Genomic DNA, 24,123 nt, shown 5'->3' on the forward strand with positions numbered 1-24,123 from the left:
GGGTGTCCGGTACCTCAACGGCTGAAGATCCAGAGACATTAATATCACTTTAGACTGTCTTTCAACAAGTTTAACACTTTCACAGCAGACTGATACACTTCTCATGGCCAATTCTAGGAATTCCTAGAGTGCCTTAGTCTTGATCCAGGACAAAACCCAGACACCTGACTCTTCACTCAGCTTCTCAAGTGCTGCAGCCAGGACATTCTGTGGATTCTGTAAAGATCACAGCAAAGACCAGATCAGTGAACATTTCCTCACCAAAAAAAACAAAAAAACACATCCAAGTAGCTGGACTCGACAGCCTTATAAATGCCCAGTGGATGCAAGCATCAAACAGAGTAGAAGCCAGAATACACTAATTCCCTGGGATGAAATCAGAGACTCCACTCCTACTCCATACAACACATTTCTTTTGTGTATCTGGCTATGATGCCCAGCAGCTAACTGGGGAGCTTGTAAATTCTCAGGACGTCCTACAACGCAACCTGACCAACTGCAGCCAGTGGTTTGCAAAATTACCATAAACTGCTTTAAAGAAGCAAAACAGATATTTATTAAATAATATTGGGAAAAGTTCTCCTGTGTTGCAGGACAGCTATGTAGCAAGCTGATTGTTTTGCTTATGTAATATGCCTGTCTGCCACCCGTTGGATATGCCTGGAATTATTACCAGGGATAATCTTATCACATGCATGATGGAAATTAGGAGCAGGTGCAGATGAAGTTACATGCATCTTGAAAATAGATTGATTCCAAAGTTCAGGTCTATTGGCGACTAAGGCCACCCCTGCTCATAATCAGAGTATTTATTAATTTGTTTTATTCATCTGGGGAAAAAAAAACCAAAACAAAAAATGCAGTAAAGGATACACCCAGTCCAGTTTGAGTTTGTTGCTGGGCAGCTCAGCTTTGGCCTCCAGACAGTAGCTGTCCACCTGGTCTTTGGGCATGTACATGGTGACAGGCCGACCCTTCAAATACATTTTCACATAACCTTCCTCTAGAAAAAGCAACACATACAGTCAGTGAGATGACACCGGAAGGGACTACAGGTAGATTTATATTTCGGGATGATGCATTTCAGTGTAGCAGATAACAGAATATTTCAAATGGCGGTGGTGAAAAATACTCCTTTGACATTACTCTTTGGAAATTCTGCTTTTGGTGAGAAATTTGCTCAGACTTGCACAATCCTAGCATCAAATCATGTCTGTTTAACCGCGTAGAATCCACATTTGGAACTACACAAGCCGTTTCTCAACTGAAGAAGCGTTATGTCAGCATGTGAACTGAGGCATGCTTCCTGCCAATATGTAGACCTGGGTTTGATTGTAGTGTGGAACAAGATGCGTCATTTGCATCATTGCAGTCAAATCAGCTATAATCAGGTGCCAGATTTGGCTGGGGAAGTAACCTGTGATGGAATGAAGTCTCATTCATGGGGCGTTGTAGACTTTTATTTGCTTCATACCGTGATATAGGGGCTAAGCACCTTCTCAGAGGGCCCTTGGAGCTTTTATAGGACTGTTTGGACACAAAAACCATCCAACTGGTCCATCTTGCTGGGATTCTGTGCAATTTAATATGAAAGGAATTAATGGCAGCCATTTTTCATTAGATTTTTCATCTTGAACATTTGAGTAATGTTTTAAGGAGGTTTTTTTTCTTTTTTAAACAAGTAGGTGCTTGTACAACCATTTGAAAGATTAGTTCTGTTACCTGCTTTACAATTTTGTACATAAAAGTATGAAACCATGTCTAATCATGGACATTAAGAACAATATGTGGTTATTAGTATGTTGGGGGGGGGTGACAGTGATGAATTGTATTTAAAAAATGCAGGGAAGCAATGAAAATGATGAATGATAGCCTTCAAAGACAAACAAATTAGCTTATTGACTTATTTTTTTCAGTCATTTCACACACAACACAAAAGCACAACACCAAAATGAACTGCAAACACTGTCTGATTTAAAACTGTCACAACGTATCAAACAGCAGAGATGATCCAATTTAAAATGCAGACACAAGCTTAACAATGAAAAATAAAAAAAACAACAAAAAAACAAAGCACATCCATGTTTAGAAAAAGGAATATTGAGAAATCTTCCATTTAAAACAGATACACAAATCATGCAGAAAACCAGAAAATCAGCCATAATGTACCATTAATATCTTAATAAATCTCATTAGAAGAGTGAGTGCACTAATGGACTTAGTACGTGGGCTGAAGTGCGAAATTATTCATTATTACTAAGAAGCTACAACTTATTTTAGGGACTACAAGATGATTATAAGGAATGAAATATTTGAGAGCAAACATATCTCTGCGTGACATGGGGGGGGGGGGGGGGGGGGTGTCTGTGGTCCCGTTTCTAAGAATGGAATCAACAAATGTCAATAAAAATGAGCATCTTAGTCTTTAGAAATTTATTTCACTGGCTTAATAAAAGATGTGGAAGCAGTGGCTGGCAGATTTGATGGGGCTGTGGTAGCCGAGTGTATCTAAGCTACAATATAACGACTACAACCTCTCTGACTTCCTCATGTAGAGGTTAAAGTTTGCAATCTATCAGACTGCCAGCACCTTTGCAGCACTGCCTTTCCTGGAATGATGGAGGTACAGAGACAGGGCACATGTAAAAGGTGGAAGAGGTCGGTAGAACAGGTTAAGAGGCTTTTAATAGCTGATCAGTATGGATTTACTGAAAACTAAACAACACAAAACTATTATAAAACACTAACATGTTAACTTTTTGTTGCATCAAACAGATAATTAGCAATAAATAAACAATTTTATAATACTGGCATTGTGAAAACTACTATACTTATCCTTTGCAACTTGGTTCACTGGTCTAAATTTTGATTAAATTACACTGAGGAATTGATTAAGACACACACATGGTTACTCTTAAACACTAATATCAAGTCATATATCATCATTCTATTGGTCATGTGGCCTACAACCTTGGATGACCTTGAAACGTATTTGGAATGGTTACTTTAAGGTAACAGATACAGTAAATTACAGCTATGGTTGCTATTAAATACCAGTACCAAGCTATATATTACCTTTCTATTGGCTATGTGACCTTTGAATTTGCATGATCTTGAAAGTTTAAGCAAATATAAAATAGCTAGATTAAGGAACTGGTTAAAGACACACCTATAGCTACTATTAAACACTAATATGAAACCTTTTCTAGTGGTCACACGGCCAATAATCTCCCAATCAAAGAAAAAAAGTTTAAATGCAACAATAAATGTACAAGATCAGAATGTTCTGCTGGAGTTTCCTCCAGACAAAATAATTACAAAACATTTGGTGCTGTAAATCCTTCCATCCTATGTAATTAACACATTTCATCATCACTGTGTCTACCAGATTAAATTTTTTTTTTTTTAATGTTTACTGCTGAGCTTTTCCTGTTAAATAATGCAGCAATAAACAAACAATCCAGCATACAATGAGTCAATCTTCTCAAATGTGGGCTTCATTTGGCCCTCAGACCGCCTGTTGGAGACCTCCACTGTTAATGATTTTTAGGTGAAAACCAGTGGATATGTGTGAAATTCAGCACAGATTTTATTTCCTTTAAATACTCAGCTGAAGGGGGCGGCACAAAAACACATAAGGCCATGTGGGAAAAACTATGGGGGGGAATCAGACTTCAAAACTGAATGTGTTTACTATGCAAATATCCATTTTGAATGAAGGAAGAAATTAAATGTACTTTCTCTGAATTGAAGCGAGAAATCTCAGGATTAAAGAGTTTGCAGAAAGCTCAAAGTGACTGCAAGGGAAGCAGGTGTCGGAATTCTTTGTGCGGTTACTATAGTGACAAACGTGTGTGGCTGTGAGCAAACTCGCACACGTTAGGAGAAGCAGCAGCTCCATCTGCAGTGGAACAAGTGTGCACAGAACTCACTGCAGGTTAGGGATTATATTTTTATGTGTGTTAGTTAATTTTGACAGCTCCCTGTTTACTGCACCGAGGGGACTCGGAAACATTTATGCAATCATGACACTAAATCACAAATTAAAATATGCACACAATTAACAGTCTGGATTTAACTCTTTGGAGCTGATGAACGCGACGTGTGCAAAGGTCAGAACAAATCAGCCACAGTGTCCAGAGAGCTGTGCAGGGTGGGGCCTTGGGCAAGGGGGTGCACCTACCTTTGCAGTGGATCACACGGCGCATCCCTTGTAAAAGGTCACAGAAAGAAACACAAGTGCCATGTGAGAGGTGGCAGGACTTCCTCGCTCCCTGGTGTGTTTTGGAGGTTCAGTGACGTGGTGTCAGTGAATAACAGCTTCTGTCCTTTAAGGTCTCAGGGAAGCAGAACTCATTTCTTCCTCTTCACCAAAGTGGTGAATAAGCGTTTAAATCTGTCTGCCAATTTGTGCGTAGCCAATAAAGTGAACGCATTTATAGAAAATGGCATTTGATATTCTCCTGAACCACTCTGGATGGACTTTTATCATTATACTGACAGACATTACTGCTGTAGTTACTCATCTTGGTTGGTTAAATGTCACCTGGTGTAGTTAATATCTGTAGACTTTAACCAAATTCGCCCACTTTGCAGATTATTGATGTGTAATTAACCCATATATGTAATTCTTGATGTAGGAGTAATAATTATCTCTGTGGCACACTTTCCCATAACGGCGTTTATTGTCTGATAACAGCAGCGAGATCTAAAACCCATTCACAATGAAATACCAGCGAAGAACTTTTACACAGAAGAGGACTTCGAGGTGTGCAATTGTTATGCAGTCTGAATTTCACAATGTGATTTGAAGCTGGCAGTTAAGATTTTGAAAACATACATGTCGTGTTATATGTATTCATGTGGGGGTCTCATCTGCTGAAGTACATCCTCAGTCTATTTCAACCCTCTAAAGAGGTTAAGCCAATGTGGGTTGTAGGTTGTATTTTTATTTATTTATTTATTGGGGGCCGCATCTTTTCACGGTACAAAAATTAATTGAATCAACGCATTGTTGATTTCAAACACAAAACCACTGCGGACTAACCAGCTAATTAGCGTAATAGTATTGGATGGGGCAAGCCAAAGAGAGAGTAACCTGCTTTTTGTTGCCACTGAACAGCTGAAAACATCATTAGAAGTGTCTACAGCAGCACGGAGAGGAACAGTATACAATATGCACGTTTAACTACCTAAATATGAACAAATTTTTTTAAGACAGCTAATTACACATAGACGGTTTTGTCGGCGGGTAGTACGTAGACCGAAGTTCGCGTTAGTTCCGGCTGTTTTTGCGGTGGAAATGGGCGGAGCAAATACGCGGATAAAACACCGCTAAATCCGCCGAATAAAGCGGCGTTTTGACGCCATAGCATCTGCAACACATCAGGCAACGGGGGTTAATACCCAGTTCTATCCTTTACAATTGCAGGTTAAGACGCGCGTGAGAATGGCGGTGTTCTGCTGCCGCCAATAATGCCCTGTGTACTGCTGGTTTTATCCAGGCAAATCCTGTGTTACTCCAGGAACTTTTGCATATAGCACCGCCCCCAGAGTATAATAGGCTGAAGCAGCTGTCACTGCAGGGGGAGGGAGCTCATCTCTCAGCCTTTTCTTCTCCTTTCCTTTTCCCTCCTCAACGTGTTGCTCGTCTCCACCACAGGCCTCTCCTCTGCTTCTGAACCAGACCTCTTGGTAAGTCCTTGCCGCTGCCAATTTTCTTTTAGGAGGCATACTGGAGCTTCTCTGCAAAAATATCTGGAGCTGGCCGCGAGTGAGAGGCCTGCATGCAGCGCGCTAGCGTTTTTATACTGACCGCGGCCTATCGGCCATTTGGAACGCCGTTAACCGGGAGGTGGCATTTAGAACGGCGTACTGTCCACTAGCGCCGCCGTTTTGTGTGCCTCTGTCACCGGTTAAAACGCCTTTGAGGACGCCGATGTGGGCTCTATCGCCGTTTTACACGCCGCTGATTAGGGATACAACGCCGGCCGCCAATTACGGCGGTGTAAACTGCAGCACTACAGAAAGGGGCAGGATGAAACGGTGATTAAAAAGTATCAAACGCCGTTGTTCGCGTTGTCTCTGTCATCACGCGAATTCTCCGGGAGCGCTCGCGGAATTATTCGACATGTTGAATAATTTAAAGCCGGAACTAAGCCACGCCCCCTAGTGCCGGCGTTGACAACGGCGTTTGATCCTTATGACGGCCAAGAACTCTTCCGGGACACTTCCAGGAGCTCTTACCGTCTATGTGTAAACGGGGCTTTAGCTGCTTACCTTCACGTCTTAAACACTGGCTGCTGCTGTTGCTGTCCATTAACCGATTACTAGTTAATTACAGATGAGGGACCTGGGTCCTACAGATTGAGCTCATCCTCGGCCTACCTACTAAGTAACCCGATGCCACCATTTTACAAATGGTAAAACAAATAGTTCACAACCATAAAGTACAGGTGTTTTTAGAGATCTTAGACTGGAATTAACATGGATTAACACTGCTAGATCAATTTGTTTTTTGTAAGAAAACACACAATAAGGCATAAAGTATAATTTATTTTGTTGTTAAAACAAGACTATTTTGGGATCAATATATATGACAAATTGTGTTCTCATTCACGAGCAGTGTGATCAAAAGCCCTTTAGCAGACATTGAAAGAAATACCTTTGTAATTTAATGAAAACAGTTCTAATATTAATTAGCACTACACTATCAGGGAGAAGAATTAAGTCCCATAGAGGTCCTGAGGCCTGTTGGTGCTCATCTACAGATTCTGTAGCATGAAGTGGACAAGACACCAGTCCATCACAGGTTACTTCCCCAGCCAAGGACAGTCCCCATTTACAACTGGGTGGACTGAGACAATGCAGATGAAATCAAATCAAATCAATTTCATTTATATAGCGCCAAATCACAACAAACAGTTGCCCCAAGGCGCTTCATATTGCAAGGCAAAGTCATACAATAATTACAGAAAAACCCCAACTGTCAAAACGACCCCCTATGAGCAAGCACTTGGCGACAGTGGGAAGGAAAAACTCCCTTTTAACAGGAAGAAACCTCCAGCAGAACCAGGCTCAGGGAGGGGCAGTCTTCTGCTGGGACTGGTTGGGGCTGAGGGAGAGAACCAGGAAAAAGACATGCTGTGGAAGAGAGCAGAGATCAATCACTAATGATTAAATGCAGAGTGGTGCATACAGAGCAAAAAGAGAAAGAAACACTCAGTGCATCATGGGAACCCCCCAGCAGTCTAAGTCTATAGCAGCATAACTAAGGGATGGTTCAGGGTCACCTGATCCAGCCCCAACTATAAGCTTTAGCAAAAAGGAAAGTTTTAAGCCTAATCTTAAAAGTAGAGAGGGTGTCTGTCTCCCTGATCTGAATTGGGAGCTGGTTCCACAGGAGAGGAGCCTGAAAGCTGAAGGCTCTGCCTCCCATTCTACTCTTACAAACCCTAGGAACTACAAGTAAGCCTGCAGTCTGAGAGCGAAGCGCTCTATTGGGGTGATATGGTACTATGAGGTCCCTAAGATGGGACCTGATTATTCAAAACCTTATAAGAAGAAGAATTTTAAATTCTATTCTAGAATTAACAGGAAGCCAATGAAGAGAGGCCAATATGGGTGAGATATGCTCTCTCCTTCTAGTCCCTGTCAGTACTCTAGCTGCAGCATTTTGAATTAACTGAAGGCTTTTCAGGGAACTTTTAGGACAACCTGATAATAATGAATTACAATAGTCCAGCCTAGAGGAAATAAATGCATGAATTAGGTTTAGTTAATTAGTTAGTGAAGTGTCTTGTCCAAGGATGCTGACAGACAAGGAATCTAACTCAAGATATATGGACAGCCCAACTCTTCCTCCCGCTGAGCTACCTAGCAAATCTAATAACACGATTTAGGTCACAATAGTTTAGTACTTGCTGGAGCAGCACCTCTCCAAGAGCCATTTCTTTCTTCTCTCTGGCTCAGTTCCCTCCCTTGAGATCAATTTAAAATAAAATATGTTGACTTTTACCACTAGTGTTGGTGCAATCAATGATGTGACAGTTTTGGGGGAAAAATTAAACTAAAAAGAAATGCCACAAACATGCCTTTGGGGACACACTGTGTCATTTTACCCTCTATGCTGGTTGCTATGGTGTCAAGTGCATTCTGAGAGGTAAGCGAGACTTTATGGATTGTCCAAAAAAGTTCAAAATAGCCTTAAAATTTGGATTAAAACGAGAGATTCTACAAACATAAACACTGACCAACTATACTCAACAAAAATATAAACGCAACACTTTTGGTTTTGCTCCCATTTTGTATGAGATGAACTCAAAGATCTAAAACTTTTTCCACATACACAATATCACCATTTCCCTCAAATATTGTTCACAAACCAGTCGAAATCTGTGATAGTGAGCACTTCTCCTTTGCTGAGATAATCCATCCCACCTCACAGGTGTGCCATACCAAGATGCTGATTAGACACCATGATTAGTGCACAGGTGTGCCTTAGACTGCCCACAATAAAAGGCCACTCTGAAAGGTGCAGTTTTGTTTTATTGGGGGGGATACCAGTCAGTATCTGGTGTGACCACCATTTGCCTCATGCAGTGCAACACATCTCCTTCGCATCATCCGTGAAGAGAACACCTCTCCAACGTGCCAAACGCCAGCGAATGTGAGCATTTGCCCACTCAAGTCGGTTACGACAACGAACTGGAGTCAGGTCGAGACCCCGATGAGGACGACGAGCATGCAGATGAGCTTCCCTGAGACGGTTTCTGACAGTTTGTGCAGAAATTCTTTGGTTATGCAAACCGATTGTTTCAGCAGCTGTCTGAGTGGCTGGTCTGAGACGATCTTGGAGGTGAACATGCTGGATGTGGAGGTCCTGGGCTGGTGTGGTTACACGTGGTCTGCGGTTGTGAGGCTGGTTGGATGTACTGCCAAATTCTCTGAAACGCCTTTGGAGACGGCTTATGGTAGAGAAATGAACATTCAATACACGAGCAACAGCTCTGGTTGACATTCCTGCTGTCAGCATGCCAGTTGCACGCTCCCTCAAATCTTGCGACATCTGTGGCATTGTGCTGTGTGATAAAACTGCACCTTTCAGAGTGGCCTTTTATTGTGGGCAGTCTAAGGCACACCTGTGCACTAATCATGGTGTCTAATCAGCATCTTGATATGGCACACCTGTGAGGTGGGATGGATTATCTCAGCAAAGGAGAAGTGCTCACTATCACAGATTTAGACTGGTTTGTGAACAATATTTGAGGGAAATGGTGATATTGTGTATGTGGAAAAAGTTTTAGATCTTTGAGTTCATCTCATACAAAATGGGAGCAAAACCAAAAGTGTTGCGTTTATATTTTTGTTGAGTATATAATAAGCAGATAAAAAAACCCAGCACCCTCTAATTCCAAAGAAATGGCAAACGGATGTTTGGATATGAAGACATGGAGATGGATGAAGTGATTATTTGAAAATGACAGGATTAGAGGAAGGACAAGTGTTCTGACACTGATGTAAAGGACACAGCATTACGTGGAGTTAGGGAAACAAGTAATAGTTAATTTATTTTAATGTAGGACCTAGTACTACAAAACATAAGTAGCATATTTAAAATGGTTGGGATTTTTTCCAGGTCTGACTAACACAGAAAGCTGCTGAGCTCTCGGCAGGTTTTTACTGAGGTACTGGGTTAACAGAGCTGTCAAGCTACAGAACCAAAGAAAAGCCTGTGGTTCTTACCTGCACTGAAAACTGGATCCCTCTGTTTGCTGTGAAGTAAATGAGTAAACAGACAGCTGTCAATCAGCGCCCCCCCTCCAGAGAAACCTTTGATTTGAAAATGTGATAGTAGACCAAAGTGTTTTACAAACTATCTGATGTACCAAACTCTAAGAACTGAACCAACAAAGCCTTCTGGAGAGTGTTTGTAACTGTGACGATATTTTGTGCTAAAGGAGGAGAACTGAGGTGACAGGATGTGTCGCTGTTCCGCGTTACCCGTCACTTCTTTTGCCACTGGAGTTGCTGCCGGTGGATCCGGCTCGGGTTCGGTTGCCTTTGGAGTCTCCTGAGTCTTTCCGTGTCAGAGTTCCCACATGCTCGTTTGAGTTGGCTCTCCTCACAGTGCTGTGGTGAGACAGAAAAAGAACCTCAGATCTCTGGGAAAGTTTGAAAAGCCTTCAGCTTTAAAATCTACAGAGATCTCTCTGTCCAGAACAAATCACATATGATCTTATTTTAACTTGTGAAGCATCCAGAGAGTTCATACATCTGCCGATGTTGAAAAATCACCAATTCACACTTTGAATTGATTGTTGTGGTAACTTCACCCCTTTCAAATGTACTGTAGTGTTCGGCTTCTGAACATATAGTTATTTAAAAGGGAAACTGACATTTTTCAACCTGGCCTCTGTTTTTACATATTTTGGGATTAAAATCAGTGCAATGCTGGTTTAGAACTCAAATATCAACATGGGTAACTGGCTACATAATGTCCTGGCATAGGGCATGTTAAAATACTCACAGAAAAGTGCGTTTTGTCGCCACTGAACAGGAGAAAATATCAGATGTGTTTGGTAGCACGGAGAGGATCCCTACAGATGTGAACGTGTGAATATTTACCTCTCTAAATGTGACTAAACCTGCTTACCTTATCCACTGAGGCATTACAAGTCAACCTTGGCAAGTAGTTTACTTCAGTGTTTTTAGCTTGCCCAGTACAATAATAATGGGATATGTGCTATGTAAAGGAACTAAGGGGCATGTAATATACCTAAAATACTAATGAAATTAATAATGGTTAAAGTACAAAATGCCAAATAGGTAAAAATGTGCATAAGTAAATAGTTAGCAAAATGTTCGACCATCCTTCACCTTTAAAAATATACAGTGTACAACCCCAATTCCAGTGAAGTTGGGACATTGTGTAAAATGTAAATTAAAAACAGAATGCAATGATTTGCAAATCCTCTTCAACCTATATTCAATTGAATACACCACAAAGACAAGATATTTAATGTTCAAATGATAAACTTTATTGTTTTTGTGCAAAGTAGAGAAGCTTGAATCTTCGACTGGACTGGGACCCAGTCGAAGATTCAAGCTTCTCTACTATGGAAACCACCTGGACAACTGAGAGCCTGCACAGAAATTTTTGTGTAAATATTTGCTCAGTGGAATTGGGGTTGTATATTAGACAATAAAACTACATTTCCTTAAATGGTTATGTCATTTATTAGAAAACTGGGTTGTCAATCAGATTTATACAATATTTTCAAATGAAGTTAACTTGAAATTGTGCCCCCCCCCCATAAAAAACAGGGTTATAACTTGATAGGTTACTATTATGTGTGCTGCAGCTTTGTATGGTGATAAAATTTGATCATGATTTGGCCTGAAATTCCACAAAATGGAGAAAATCCTACAGAAAACCTTAAATTAAATACAATTTCATTGTATTTAAATACTGTATTCTAAAAATGTCCCGTCTGGAGGAAAAAGGTGAATGTAAAGAAATAAAGTTAAATGTGGTGATTACAACGGTTGCACCGGTTTGGACGCGCGCAGACAGGCTGGACACTGACACAATGAAAAAGCTCCATCAGCAAACCAACGGCCAGCAGGCCATCGCCTAATCCACCCTTTTGGACAAAAGTCTTTTCAAATCCTGAACCTGGATGGCGGTTGGGAAACCTTCTGGAGCTTTTCAGTGACTGAGTGCTTGTTACAGTGAAAGTGTAAGACAAAAGTGTTTTTTTTTTTTTTTGCCAAAAGACATGAACACAGAACATGGGTGGGTTGTGAAAAATCCCCAGTTTAAACTTGATAACAAGCTAGGTAAAAGCCAAAAACTCCAAAGCAAGCAAATTTAAACAGCACACAGTAATTATTATTGATGCCAAAAAAATGGGGAACAAGTAAAAAAAAACAAAACAAACAAACTGACATGTATTGTTAATGACCAAGTCTTGCGTCAATGAGCTGAATTAAGCAGTGGTTATATAACAGCACTGAAGCAGTGGTGTGACGTCACATGTGACCTGTGACATACATGGTGATGTTCTCACCTGAAGGGCAGATAGTGAGTTCTGGTGAAGTGAGACAGAGGAGATAGGCTGGACAGACTGATAGGACGTCACATTGGAGGTGGACAAGACAAACAAAGACATGCCACCAGAGCAAATGTAGAAGAACAGAGACGTTTACAACAGAAAAGATGGTAATACAGACTGTGTGTAGAGATACACTGAATCAGAGAAATCTTAAATTATGAGAAGAATACAGATCACATTATAAATGTGCACCAATCAAAAAGGATCCAGAGGAAAAAACAAGCAGAAAAGCACATTTTATTTTAGTGATGTGTTATATTTCCAAGTGAAAGTGGGCTTTTTCCTGTTGGAATTCTTTGATTTGATTGTGTTAAAGTGTGTGGCCCCGGCTGATGTGGACAGAATGCAAAAGCATAGAGATTAAGAACTTGACGTCTTCATATTTTTAATTATGAATGAGTGCTAACCTTGTTCTTCAACCATTCTCCTTGAATACATTCAAACACCATAGTACAATTTTTGCTTCACTACTACTGCATGTCAGAATCATTTCCACACAGTTGCGTGGGTATTATTCACCCTTATAGTTCTATGTCACCACTGGGGGGCAGTGTCTCACACACAATACCAGAAAACACAGAAGAAGCTTGGATTGGAAATTCTTTCCTTTAACTTATGATCACCCAGCCCCTCTTTTTTCTACCTCCATCAAATAAAGAAGGGCTGGATGGAATGATGCCTACTAATTGTAAAGCAGTGGGTGAGCCACCGACTTCTTCACCAGAACATTGCTGATTGGCTGAGAGCTCCTATGTCGTCATCATGACCAACGTATTGCATAAGCATGGCAACACTGAAGGAGAAGGAGAAAATCAATTTGGCTGTTAAAAAAGCAAGACTCCATCACAAAGTCATGTCAGCATCCACCACACTATGGAACTGCCTTTGGGTCTGGATGGAAACCACCCAAGCAGTACTGCCTCCTTGTTAAGGTGCAGACCCTTGCCTGGTACATGTCCGCGGCAACGGTCATCATGACGTGCATGAGGAAGCTGATATCGCAGGGGTCACCAACCCTGTTCCTGGAGAGCACCTGCTCTGCATGTTTTCCACATTTACCTGCTCAAGTCACACCTGATTTTATTTTTTTTTTAATTGGTGTTTTCCAGCTCTTAATTGGCTGAGAACACCTGATGGAGTCAATTACCTGGGAGTGGAACAGGGAGAGTTAGAAAACATGCAGGGCAGGAGCTGGCCAGGAACAGGGTTGGTGACCCCTTTGATAGGATCTTCCAAAACACATTGGTCTCGGGAAAGGATGTGAACTAATAACACCCGCCCGCCCCCAAAACAAAAGGAAAAACAAAAACATTTGCATTAGGGCGGGCTCCCATTGCAGATGTTTGATACCTGACATAAAGAACAGAATTATGAACTGGGATTACACATGTTTATAATATATGATGCAACTTTTATTATCAGATTTTTATGACTGCTTATTATTTATTGATACTCATTACTAGTGTTTTTCAGTGTTGCAATGCATGTTTGGGAGACACTGTGGTCTTTTGTTGTTTTATAACAAAGACAATAAACATATTGAAATTGAACGTAGAAGCGTGCAGCTGCTGAATTGGGACACAGCCAACAGACGAGTTTTCCCACCCATCTTTAGGATGACTGTAAGATGGAACGAGCACAAACACAGGAACAAATAAGTAAAGCAGGCCAGAGGGGAGAGAGCAGCTGTTTGGACAGCAGTCTGCCGAGCTTCCACTGATTATGATAATGTCATGCAGAGACAAGGAAGGTTTATTGTTGCTGTGACGGACAGTGATAGATAACCGGTGGGTCACATGCATGTGCAGAGAAAAAAAAACCAGCGATGGAAATACTGTTTATCATTTCATTAGCTCTGCTAAATGTCAGGACCTGCTGCCACAAAAAGCCGTAAAAATGTTGTCTTATTGCTTATTTAAGTAAGAACTATAATAACTCTACTTATATAGCACTTTCTCATACAAAATTATACAATTCAAAGTGTTTTAACACTGACAATCACACTTTGAAATGGCTATAAATACAGTCATAAACAATGTTAATTAAATTAACACAAACATTGTACAGAATGATAAAACCCACTGTAACACACACACACAACTTAAAGCTACAGTGTGGAAGATTTAGTGTCATCTAGTGGTAAGGTTGCAGATTGCATCATGTCATCGCTAGTCACAATTTTGTTTCCCTTCAGGTTTCCTCTTGTTTGTGAAGGGGATTCGAGTTCTTTTGCCTTACTTTACGATAAGCAATATACATACAACAACCAGTAGGCAGTGTATACACTCTAAAACATTGCAGCACGTTTAGTTATGTCCACTACCTCTCTTTAACATAAAGAGCTCTTACAAGTTTTGGATGTTGAACTCAACTTTACAAGTTTATAGAACTTGTCAACTTTACAAGTTTATAGAACTTGTAAAACAAGTTGTTTTACAAGTTCTATAAACTTGTAAAGTTGAGTTCAACATCCAAAACTTGTAAGAGCTCTTTATGTTAAAGAGAGGTAGTGGACATAACTAAATGTGCTGCAATATGTTAGAGTGTAAGAGAGCAGTCACTCTTGATTCTTCGTCTTTTTTCTTCAGTCTTCTGTGTTACAAAATACAAGAAGCTGAGTACAATATGTCCTGGTAGGGCTACTGTATCAACATGGCGACTTCCATGAGGGGGCTGTCTCCCATGTACACAGATCAATTTTGTTGTTGCAGGTAATTTATACACAAATGAATAGATGGTTATGAATGCTATGTTTTATTTCTGCTACACCCTGTAGCTTTAAAATGTATGGAGATAATTTAAAATATATCATACTTAAGTAACAGTACACAAAACCAAAGTTTGGTGACCTGTCAAACTATTCCACAGAAAAAAAAATGTACGGTTAGGGAAAGCCCTGTGGTCGACAGTTATCTTATTGACCTTTGCAACACGGAGTCATCCTGTGTTCTGGAAGTGCAGAGCATCAGCTGATACGAGAGGTTCTGCAAGATCTACCAGGTAGGAGGGTGCAAGTCTAAAACTGAAATTTTTGCTTCATTTTCTCACCTTTTGGTGGCTGGTGTGGTGCTGTCCTTCCTGGACCCAGATCCAGATGGAGAAGGCAGGGTACCACTGCCTTTCTTTGGTACGATGGTGCCATTATTTACAGTGGGTCGTAATGGCAGAGTGGCGATCATTGGCCTGGCTGGAAGAGAGGCGAAAACAACAGGACATTACAAAAAACAAAACAAAACACCCAGATCAAAAATAATAATACCAGAGAATCAGGATTGGCTGCCGTCATGTCATTAAAGTAACATCAGTGAGTGAGATGGGAAAAGGCTGCATTTCTCAGTGAACAATAACCTGTTAATAATTCTAGAAGAGGGCTGAATAACATCAGATGTTTTTTTGGTTTGTAATGTTAAACATATCCAAAGCTCTGCTATGTTATCAGAAAGAGGACAAACAGGTATCAAATCATTATATTATTTTCTATATGCGAGCTTCATATAGGAGAATGAAACGCTGCTGCTTAAAGAACATTCTTACTTCCTTATCATTTCTTTCTTCCTTTGTGCTTTTTGCCCTGAGTACCAGCAGTAACACAGGATATTTTATCACTCATGTCGTGTACTTATGTTTGTAAAAAAACAACTCAGGTTTTCATTAACGTTGGTGGGAATATTCCTTGGGTGGGTATCTTAAGATCAAAGGTCAAGGTTGTCAAAAATAGAGAAAATAAATTAATTAAAAATATGTCTCCAACCTAACCATCAGGATTAGAGAGACAATGTGAAGCTTACATGAATCACTAAATAATTTCATGTAAATCTGTATGAATACTGAATGTCATGAAATTACACTGCTCCCCCCGCCCCAAAAAACCCCAACATTTTCCCAGATATAGCCACAACCTATAGGTTTCCAAAGCATGCATCGATCAGCTAGTCGGTTCTCATTACCTGGGATAAGCGACATCATGGAGACATCACAAATATTATATAATGACGTCATAATAGGCCAACAAACATATTTGCAGGGTATGAATTGCTCATTCTTTGCCTTTGTAAAAACAGAGTAACATGCTTTCTAATCTTGCTTACAGAAAAAGTGCACAATCACTGTGACACACACACTGAGCAGACAGGTAAACCCGGTGTCGCAGACCAAACGGTCTCCCCCTAAAAATCAGTCCGCCCTGCCTTCACTGCACATGCGTCATTAGCCACGGTTCACGGGTTATCACCTCGTTTCTGCTTCAAACTGCACTCCAGTCATCATCTATCTCAGCGACAGATATCTGAAGCTTTTGCACAACAACAATTTCCACCTAAATTCCGCATTATTTCATCATAAAAGACAGAGGAAGCGATCAGAGCACCGTGGCTACACGAGCTGCTAGCATTGCGCATCGGTCATTTCAAAGCGTGACAGAGTATGGCCTGGTTTCTGCTTAAAACTGACTTTAGAATGATTTAAGAGGGTTTACCTTGTCATCTGAGGGCTAATAATCCCATTAATCCATTTGTTCACTTTGAGTGAAGAGAGTTTCTCAGACGTGCTGCTGAGCGCCGAAATGATGCATGCGCAGTGAAGCAAGGCGGACCGATTTTTAGGAGTGGACCGTTTGGTCTGTGACACCAGCTCGACAATCCAAGCACCCGCTTTATCTGCGGTGATAAATAATTAAAATACATAGTGTCCTCCTGCAGATACACACTTTGAAGTGTTCACTCGAGCACACACACCCATGCATGCACACGTATCGATGTCCTATCTGTAGCACCGTAATTATGCAGCGGGATTAATCTGGAGTTGTTATTGTGTTTGCATGCTGAGTGAAATGAACGTGTTTGTTTGTGTGCCCGTGACTATGCATGTGGACTCTGTAAAACAGATCCCTGTGTTTGAGCAGAAGGAAGTGAGCTAATGAGTCCCGGCAGCCAAAAAGTGGAGCCCAATAATAAGAAGCAGCTCTTAGTCTGAGTCATCCTCAGGCTCCCAAAGCAAACTGGCTGTCGGGAAACAGAAAGTGACAGCTGAACACTCTCTGTTTGATCTCTCAATAACTACACATTTGGGAAAATAACAGAAGAAGGGCCGATGGTTTCACATGCAAACTTCATCAACTGCTGGGTGAACACAGGCCCTGTGTGCGTGCCTGGGCACAGTCAATGGACTGCATCTACTTGTATATGGTGCTTTTCTATCTGAATCAGAAGCTTAAAGCGCTTTACAATGATGCCTCACATTCACACACAGACGGGTTGAGTTCTCCTCCAACTTCAACTTAATCTGAGACCAGATCTGGAGTTAAGATTAAGATATAATTCTATAATTCTTTACAAAATGCTCTTCATTATAAATCCAAGTAAATTAAGAAGAAGTAAGTCCTATATAGTCCTGGGGCACTTTGGTGATGGTGCATATTTCCAGATGTCATAGTGTGGTGGATATGCGTCAGTGACTCCCTCTGGATGGGACACCACCCCACTACAAGTACAGCCCCAGCCGGTACCCATTTACAGCTGGGTGGACCGAGACATTGCAGATTATGTGTATTGTCCAAGGACACAGACATGTAGCAGAAACAAGTCTACATACTGGTTGAAAACCTCCTTATCCACTGAGCTATAAGAGCAGGACTAGTACATCCCTTCGGCGTCTCCCTTGTTTCACTCAGGGTTGCCACAGCAGATCTTAGGTGGATCTGCATGTTGTTTTGGCACAAATTTTAAGTGGGATGCTCTTCCTGGTGCAACTCCACATTACATGGAGAGTGGACAGGGGTGAACATGAACTCAGAACGTACATATTTGAGGTTGGTGTTACATATATCTTTGAGTTAAAACAACATGGATGATCCAAAGCATATTGGCCCAAATATAAAATGACCACAATTATAAGATGTCCCATCTTTTTAAAGACTTATTTTTGGAAAAATACTTTTTAAATAGCCAATGTTATTGCGCATACTGACCACTTGTGTAATGATGTAAGGCTGATGATGAAAAAATGGCAAAATTATGCTTCATCACCAAAACATACATGTGTTTTAAAACAGTTAAAGCGTGTGTGTGTGTACATATATACATATATACATATGCTTCCCTTAGGCAGTATTATTAGACGGTATTGCTTAAATTTTCATTGTTACGCAGATGATACCCAGCTTTATCTATCCATGAAGCCAGAGGACACACACCAATTAGCTAAACTGCAGGATTGTCTTACAGACATAAAGACATGGATGACCTCTAATTTCCTGCTTTTAAACTCAGATAAAACTGAAGTTATTGTACTTGGCCCCACAAATCTTAGAAGCATGGTGTCTAACCAGATCGTTACTCTGGATGGCATTTCCCTGATCTCTAGTAATACTGTGAGAAATCTTGGAGTCATTTTTGATCAGGATATGTCATTCAAAGCGCATATTAAACTAATATGTAGGACTGCCTTTTTGCATTTACGCAATATCTCTAAAATCAGAAAGGTCTTGTCTCAGAGTGATGTTGAAAAACTAATTCATGCATTTATTTCCTCTAGGCTGGACTATTGTAATTCATTATTATCAGGTTGTCCTAAAAGTTCCCTAAAAAGCCTTCAGTTGGTTCAGAATGCTGCAGCTAGAGTACTGATGGGGACTAGCAGGAGAGAGCATATCTCACCTGTGTTGGCCTCTCTTCATTGGCTTCCTGTTAATTCTAGAATAGAATTTAAAATTCTTCTTCTTACTTATAAGGTTTTGAATAATCAGGTCCCATCTTATCTTAGGGACCTCGTAGTACCATATTACCCCATTAGAGCACTTCGCTCTCAGACTGCGGGCTTACTTGTAGTTCCTAGGGTTTGTAAGAGTAGAATGGGAGGCAGAGCCTTCAGCTTTCAATCAACTCAATCAATCAACTTTTTTCTTGTATAGCGCCAAATCACAACAAACAGTTGCCCCAAGGCGCTCCACATTGCAAGGCAAGGCCATACAATAATTATGAAACACAGTCTACGTCTAAAGCAACATAACCAAGGGATGGTCCAGGGTCACCCGATCCAGCCCTAACTATAAGCCTTAGCGAAAAGGAAAGTTTTAAGCCTAATCTTAAAAGTAGAGAGGGTATCTGTCTCCCTGATCTGAATTGGGAGCTGGTTCCACAGGAGAGGAGCCTGAAAGCTGAAGGCTCTGCCTCCCATTCTACTCTTACAAACCCTAGGAACTACAAGTAAGCCCGCAGTCTGAGAGCGAAGCGCTCTAATGGGGTAATATGGTACTATGAGGTCCCTAAGATAAGATGGGACCTGATTATTCAAAACCTTATAAGTAAGAAGAAGAATTTTAAATTCTATTCTAGCATTAACAGGAAGCCAATGAAGGGAGGCCAACACGGGTGAGATATGCTCTCTCCTGCTAGTCCCCGTCAGTACTCTAGCTGCAGCATTCTGAACCAACTGAAGGCTTTTTAGGGAACTTTTAGGACAACCTGATAATAATGAATTACAATAGTCCAGCCTAGAGGAAACAAATGCATGAATTAGTTTTTCAGCATCACTCTGAGACAAGACCTTTCTGATTTTAGAGATATTGCGTAAATGCAAAAAGGCAGTCCTACATATTTGTTTAATATGCGCTTTGAATGACATATCCTGATCAAAAATAACTCCAAGATTTCTCACAGTATTACTAGAGATCAAGGAAATGCCATCCAGAGTAACGATCTGGTTAGACACCATGCTTCTAAGATTTGTGGGGCCAAGTACAATAACTTCAGTTTTATCTGAGTTTAAAAGCAGGAAATTAGAGGTCATCCATGTCTTTATGTCTGTAAGACAATCCTGCAGTTTAGCTAATTGGTGCGTATCCTCTGGCTTCATGGATAGATAAAGCTGGGTATCATCTGCGTAACAATGAAAATTTAAGCAATACCATCTAATAATACTGCCCAAGGGAAGCATGTATAAAGTGAATAAAATTGGTCCTAGCACAGAACCTTGTGGAACTCCATAATTAACTTTAGTCTGTGAAGAAGATTCCCCATTTACATGAACAAACTGTAATCTATTAGACAAATATGATTCAAACCACCGCAGCACAATGCCTTTAATACCTATGACATGCTCTAATCTCTGTAATAAAATTTTATGGTCAACAGTATCAAAAGCAGCACTGAGGTCCAACAGAACAAGCACAGAGATAAGTCCACTGTCCGAAGCCATAAGAAGATCATTTGTAACCTTCACTAATGCTGTTTCTGTACTATGATGAATTCTAAAACCTGACTGAAACTCTTCAAATAGACCATTCCTCTGCAGGTGATCAGTTAGCTGTTTTACAACTACCCTCTCAAGAATCTTTGAGAGAAAAGGAAGGTTGGAGATTGGCCTATAATTAGCTAAGATAGCTGGGTCAAATGATGGCTTTTTAAGTAATGGTTTAATTACTGCCACCTTAAAGGCCTGTGGTACATAACCAACTAACAAAGATAGATTGATCATATTTAAGATTGAAGCATTAAATAATGGTAGGACTTCCTTGAGCAGCCTGGCAGGAATGGGGTCTAATAAGCATGTTGATGGTTTGGATGAAGTAACTAATGAAAATAACTCAGACAGAACAATCGGAGAGAAAGAGTCTAACCAAATACCGGCATCACTGAAAGCAGCCAAAGATAACGATACATCTTTGGGATGGTTATGAGTAATTTTTTCTCTAATAGTCAAAATTTTGTTAGCAAAGAAAGTCATGAAGTCATTACTAGTTAAAGTTAATGGAATACTCAGCTCAATAGAGCTCTGACTCTTTGTCAGCCTGGCTACAGTGCTGAAAAGAAACCTGGGGTTGTTCTTATTTTCTTCAATTAGTGATGAGTAGAAAGATGTCCTAGCTTCACGAAGGGCTTTCTTATAGAGCAACAAACTCTTTTTCCAGGCTAAGTGAAGATCTTCTAAATTAGTGAGACGCCATTTCCTCTCCAACTTACGGGTTATCTGCTTTAAGCTACGAGTTTGTGAGTTATACCACGGAGTCAGACACTTCTGATTTAAAGCTCTCTTTTTCAGAGGAGCTACAGCATCCAAAGTTGTCTTCAATGAGGATGTAAAACTATTGACAAGATACTCTAACTCCCTTACAGAGTTTAGGTAGCTACTCTGCTCTGTGTTGGTATATGACATTAGAGAACATAAAGAAGGAATCATATCCTTAAACCTAGTTACAGCGCTTTCTGAAAGACTTCTAGTGTAATGAAACTTATTCCCCACTGCAGGGTAGTCCATCAGGGTAAATGTAAATGTTATTAAAAAATGATCAGACAAAAGGGAGTTTTCAGGGAATACTGTTAAGTCTTCTATTTCCATACCATAAGTCAGAACAAGATCTAAAATATGATTAAAGTGGTGGGTGGACTCATTTACTTTTTGAGCAAAGCCGATAGAGTCTAATAATAGATTAAATGAAGTGTTGAGGCTGTCATTCTCAGCATCTGTGTGGATGTTAAAATCGCCCACTATAATTATCTTATCTGAGCTAAGCACTAAGTCAGACAAAAGGTCTGAAAATTCACAGAGAAACTCACAGTAACGACCAGGTGGACGATAGATAATAACAAATAAAACTGGTTTTTGGGACTTCCAATTTGGATGGACAAGACTAAGATACAAGCTTTCAAATGAATTAAAGCTCTGTCTAGGTTTTTGATTAATTAATAAGCTGGAATGGAAGATTGCTGCTAATCCTCCGCCCCGGCCCGTGCTACGAGCATTCTGACAGTTAGTGTGACTCGGGGGTGTTGACTCATTTAAACTAACATATTCATCCTGCTGTAACCAAGTTTCTGTTAGGCAGAATAAATCAATACGTTGATCAATTATTATATCATTTACCAACAGGGACTTAGAAGAAAGAGACCTAATGTTTAATAGACCACATTTAACTGTTTTAGTCTGTGGTGCAATTGAAGGTGCTATATTATTTTTTCTTTTTGAATTTTTATGCTTAAATAGATTTTTGCTGGTTATTGGTGGTCTGGGAGCAGGCACCGTCTCTACGGGGATGGGGTAATGAGGGGATGGCAGGGGGAGAGAAGCTGCAGAGAGGTGTATAAGACCACAGCTCTGCCTCCTGGTCCCAACGCTAGACAGTCACAGTTTGGAGGATCCCAAAAAATTGGCCAGATTTCTAGAAATGAGAGCTGCTCCCTCTAAAGTGGGATGGATGCCGTCTCTCCTAACAAGACCAGGTTTTCCCCAGAAGCTTTGCCAATTATCAATGAAGCCCACCTCATTTTTTGGACACCACTCAGACAGCCAGCAATTCAAGGAGAACATGCGGCTAAACATGTCACTCCCGGTCTGATTGGGGAGGGGCCCAGAGAAAACAACAGAGTCCGACATTGTTTTTGCAAAGTTACACACCGATTCAATGTTAATTTTAGTGACCTCCGATTGGCGTAACCGAGTGTCATTACTGCCGACGTGAATTACAATCTTACCAAATTTACGCTTAGCCTTAGCCAGCAATTTCAAATGTCCTTCGATGTCGCCTGCTCTGGCCCCCGGAAGACAATTGACAATGGTTGCTGGTGTCGCTAACTTCACATTTCTCAAAACAGAGTCGCCAATAACCAGAGTTTGATCCTCGGCGAGTGTATCGTCGAGTGGGGAAAAACGGTTAGAGATGTGAACGGGTTGACGGTGTACACGGGGCTTCTGTTTAGGGCTACGCTTCCTCCTCACAGTCACCCAGTCAGCCTGCCTTCCCGACTGCACGGGGTCTGCCAGGGGGGAACTAACGGCGGCTAAGCTACCTTGGTCCGCACCGACTACAGGGGCCTGGCTAGCTGTAGAATTTTCCACGGTGCGGAGCCGAGCCTCCAATTCGCCCAGCCTGGCCTCCAAAGCTACGAATAAGCTGCACTTATTACATGTACCGTTACTGCTAAAAGAGGCCGAGGAATAACTAAACATTTCACACCCAGAGCAGAAAAGTACGGGAGAGACAGGAGAAGCCGCCATGCTAAAACGGCTAAGAGCTAGTAGCTACGCTAAGCCAGCGGATTCCCAAACAGGGAATCCGACACTAGACAGGCTGTGGAGCAGCACAGGTAACGCACGACAACAGTGCTAAAATAAAATAAAAATCCACTAGACAGGCTGTGGAGCAGCACAGGTAACGCACAACAACAGTGCTAAAAAATAAAATAAAATAAAAATAAAAATCCACTGGACAGGCTGTGGAGCAGCACAGGCAACGCACGACAACAGTGCTAAAACAAAATAAAAATCCACTAGACAGGCTGTGGAGCAGCACAGGTAACGCACGACAACAGTGCTAAAATAAAATAAAAATCCACTAGACAGGCTGTGGAGCAGCACAGGTAACGCACAACAACAGTGCTAAAAAATAAAATAAAATAAAAATCCACTGGACAGGCTGTGGAGCAGCACAGGTAACGCACAACAACAGTGCTAAAAAATAAAATAAAATAAAAATAAAAATCCACTGGACAGGCTGTGGAGCAGCACAGGCAACGCACGACAACAGTGCTAAAACAAAATAGAAATCCACTAGACAGGCTGTGGAGCAGCACAGGTAACGCACAACAACAGTGCTAAAACAAAATAAAAATCCACTAGACAGGCTGTGGAGCAGCACAGGTAACGCACGACAACAGTGCTAAAACAAAATAAAAATCCACTAGACAGGCTGTGGAGCAGCACAGGTAATGCACAACAACAGTGCTAAAACAAAATAAAAATCCACTGGACAGGCTGTGGAGCAGCACAGGTAACGCACGACAACAGTGCTAAAACAAAATAAAAATCCACTAGACAGGCTGTGGAGCAGCACAGGTAACGCACAACAACAGTGCTAAAACAAAATAAAAATCCACTGGACAGGCTGTGGAGCAGCACAGGTAACGCACAACAACAGTGCTAAAACAAAATAAAAATCCACTAGACAGGCTGTGGAGCAGCACAGGTAACGCACGACAACAGTGCTAAAACAAAATAGAAATCCACTAGACAGGCT

At 41.0% G+C, this 24,123-nt stretch overlaps 1 protein-coding gene across 1 annotated transcript in view; it reads right to left on the reverse strand.

Annotated features, from left to right (window-relative positions):
* Positions 1 to 24,123, reverse strand: part of eml1 (EMAP like 1) — a 141,411-nt gene that overhangs the window by 59,181 nt on the left and 58,107 nt on the right. Inside the window, exons 3-7 of the mRNA XM_034194961.1 lie at positions 15,165 to 15,303; positions 10,003 to 10,131; positions 9,745 to 9,773; positions 4,184 to 4,210; positions 874 to 1,003 (exon numbers count right to left, since the gene is read on the reverse strand). Coding sequence (XP_034050852.1) covers positions 874 to 1,003; positions 4,184 to 4,210; positions 9,745 to 9,773; positions 10,003 to 10,131; positions 15,165 to 15,303 — 454 coding nt within the window. The remainder of the gene's footprint in view (positions 1 to 873; positions 1,004 to 4,183; positions 4,211 to 9,744; positions 9,774 to 10,002; positions 10,132 to 15,164; positions 15,304 to 24,123) is intronic.

This window comes from Thalassophryne amazonica, chromosome 19 (assembly GCF_902500255.1).
Source record: "Thalassophryne amazonica chromosome 19, fThaAma1.1, whole genome shotgun sequence".
Lineage (NCBI taxonomy): Eukaryota > Metazoa > Chordata > Actinopteri > Batrachoidiformes > Batrachoididae > Thalassophryne > Thalassophryne amazonica.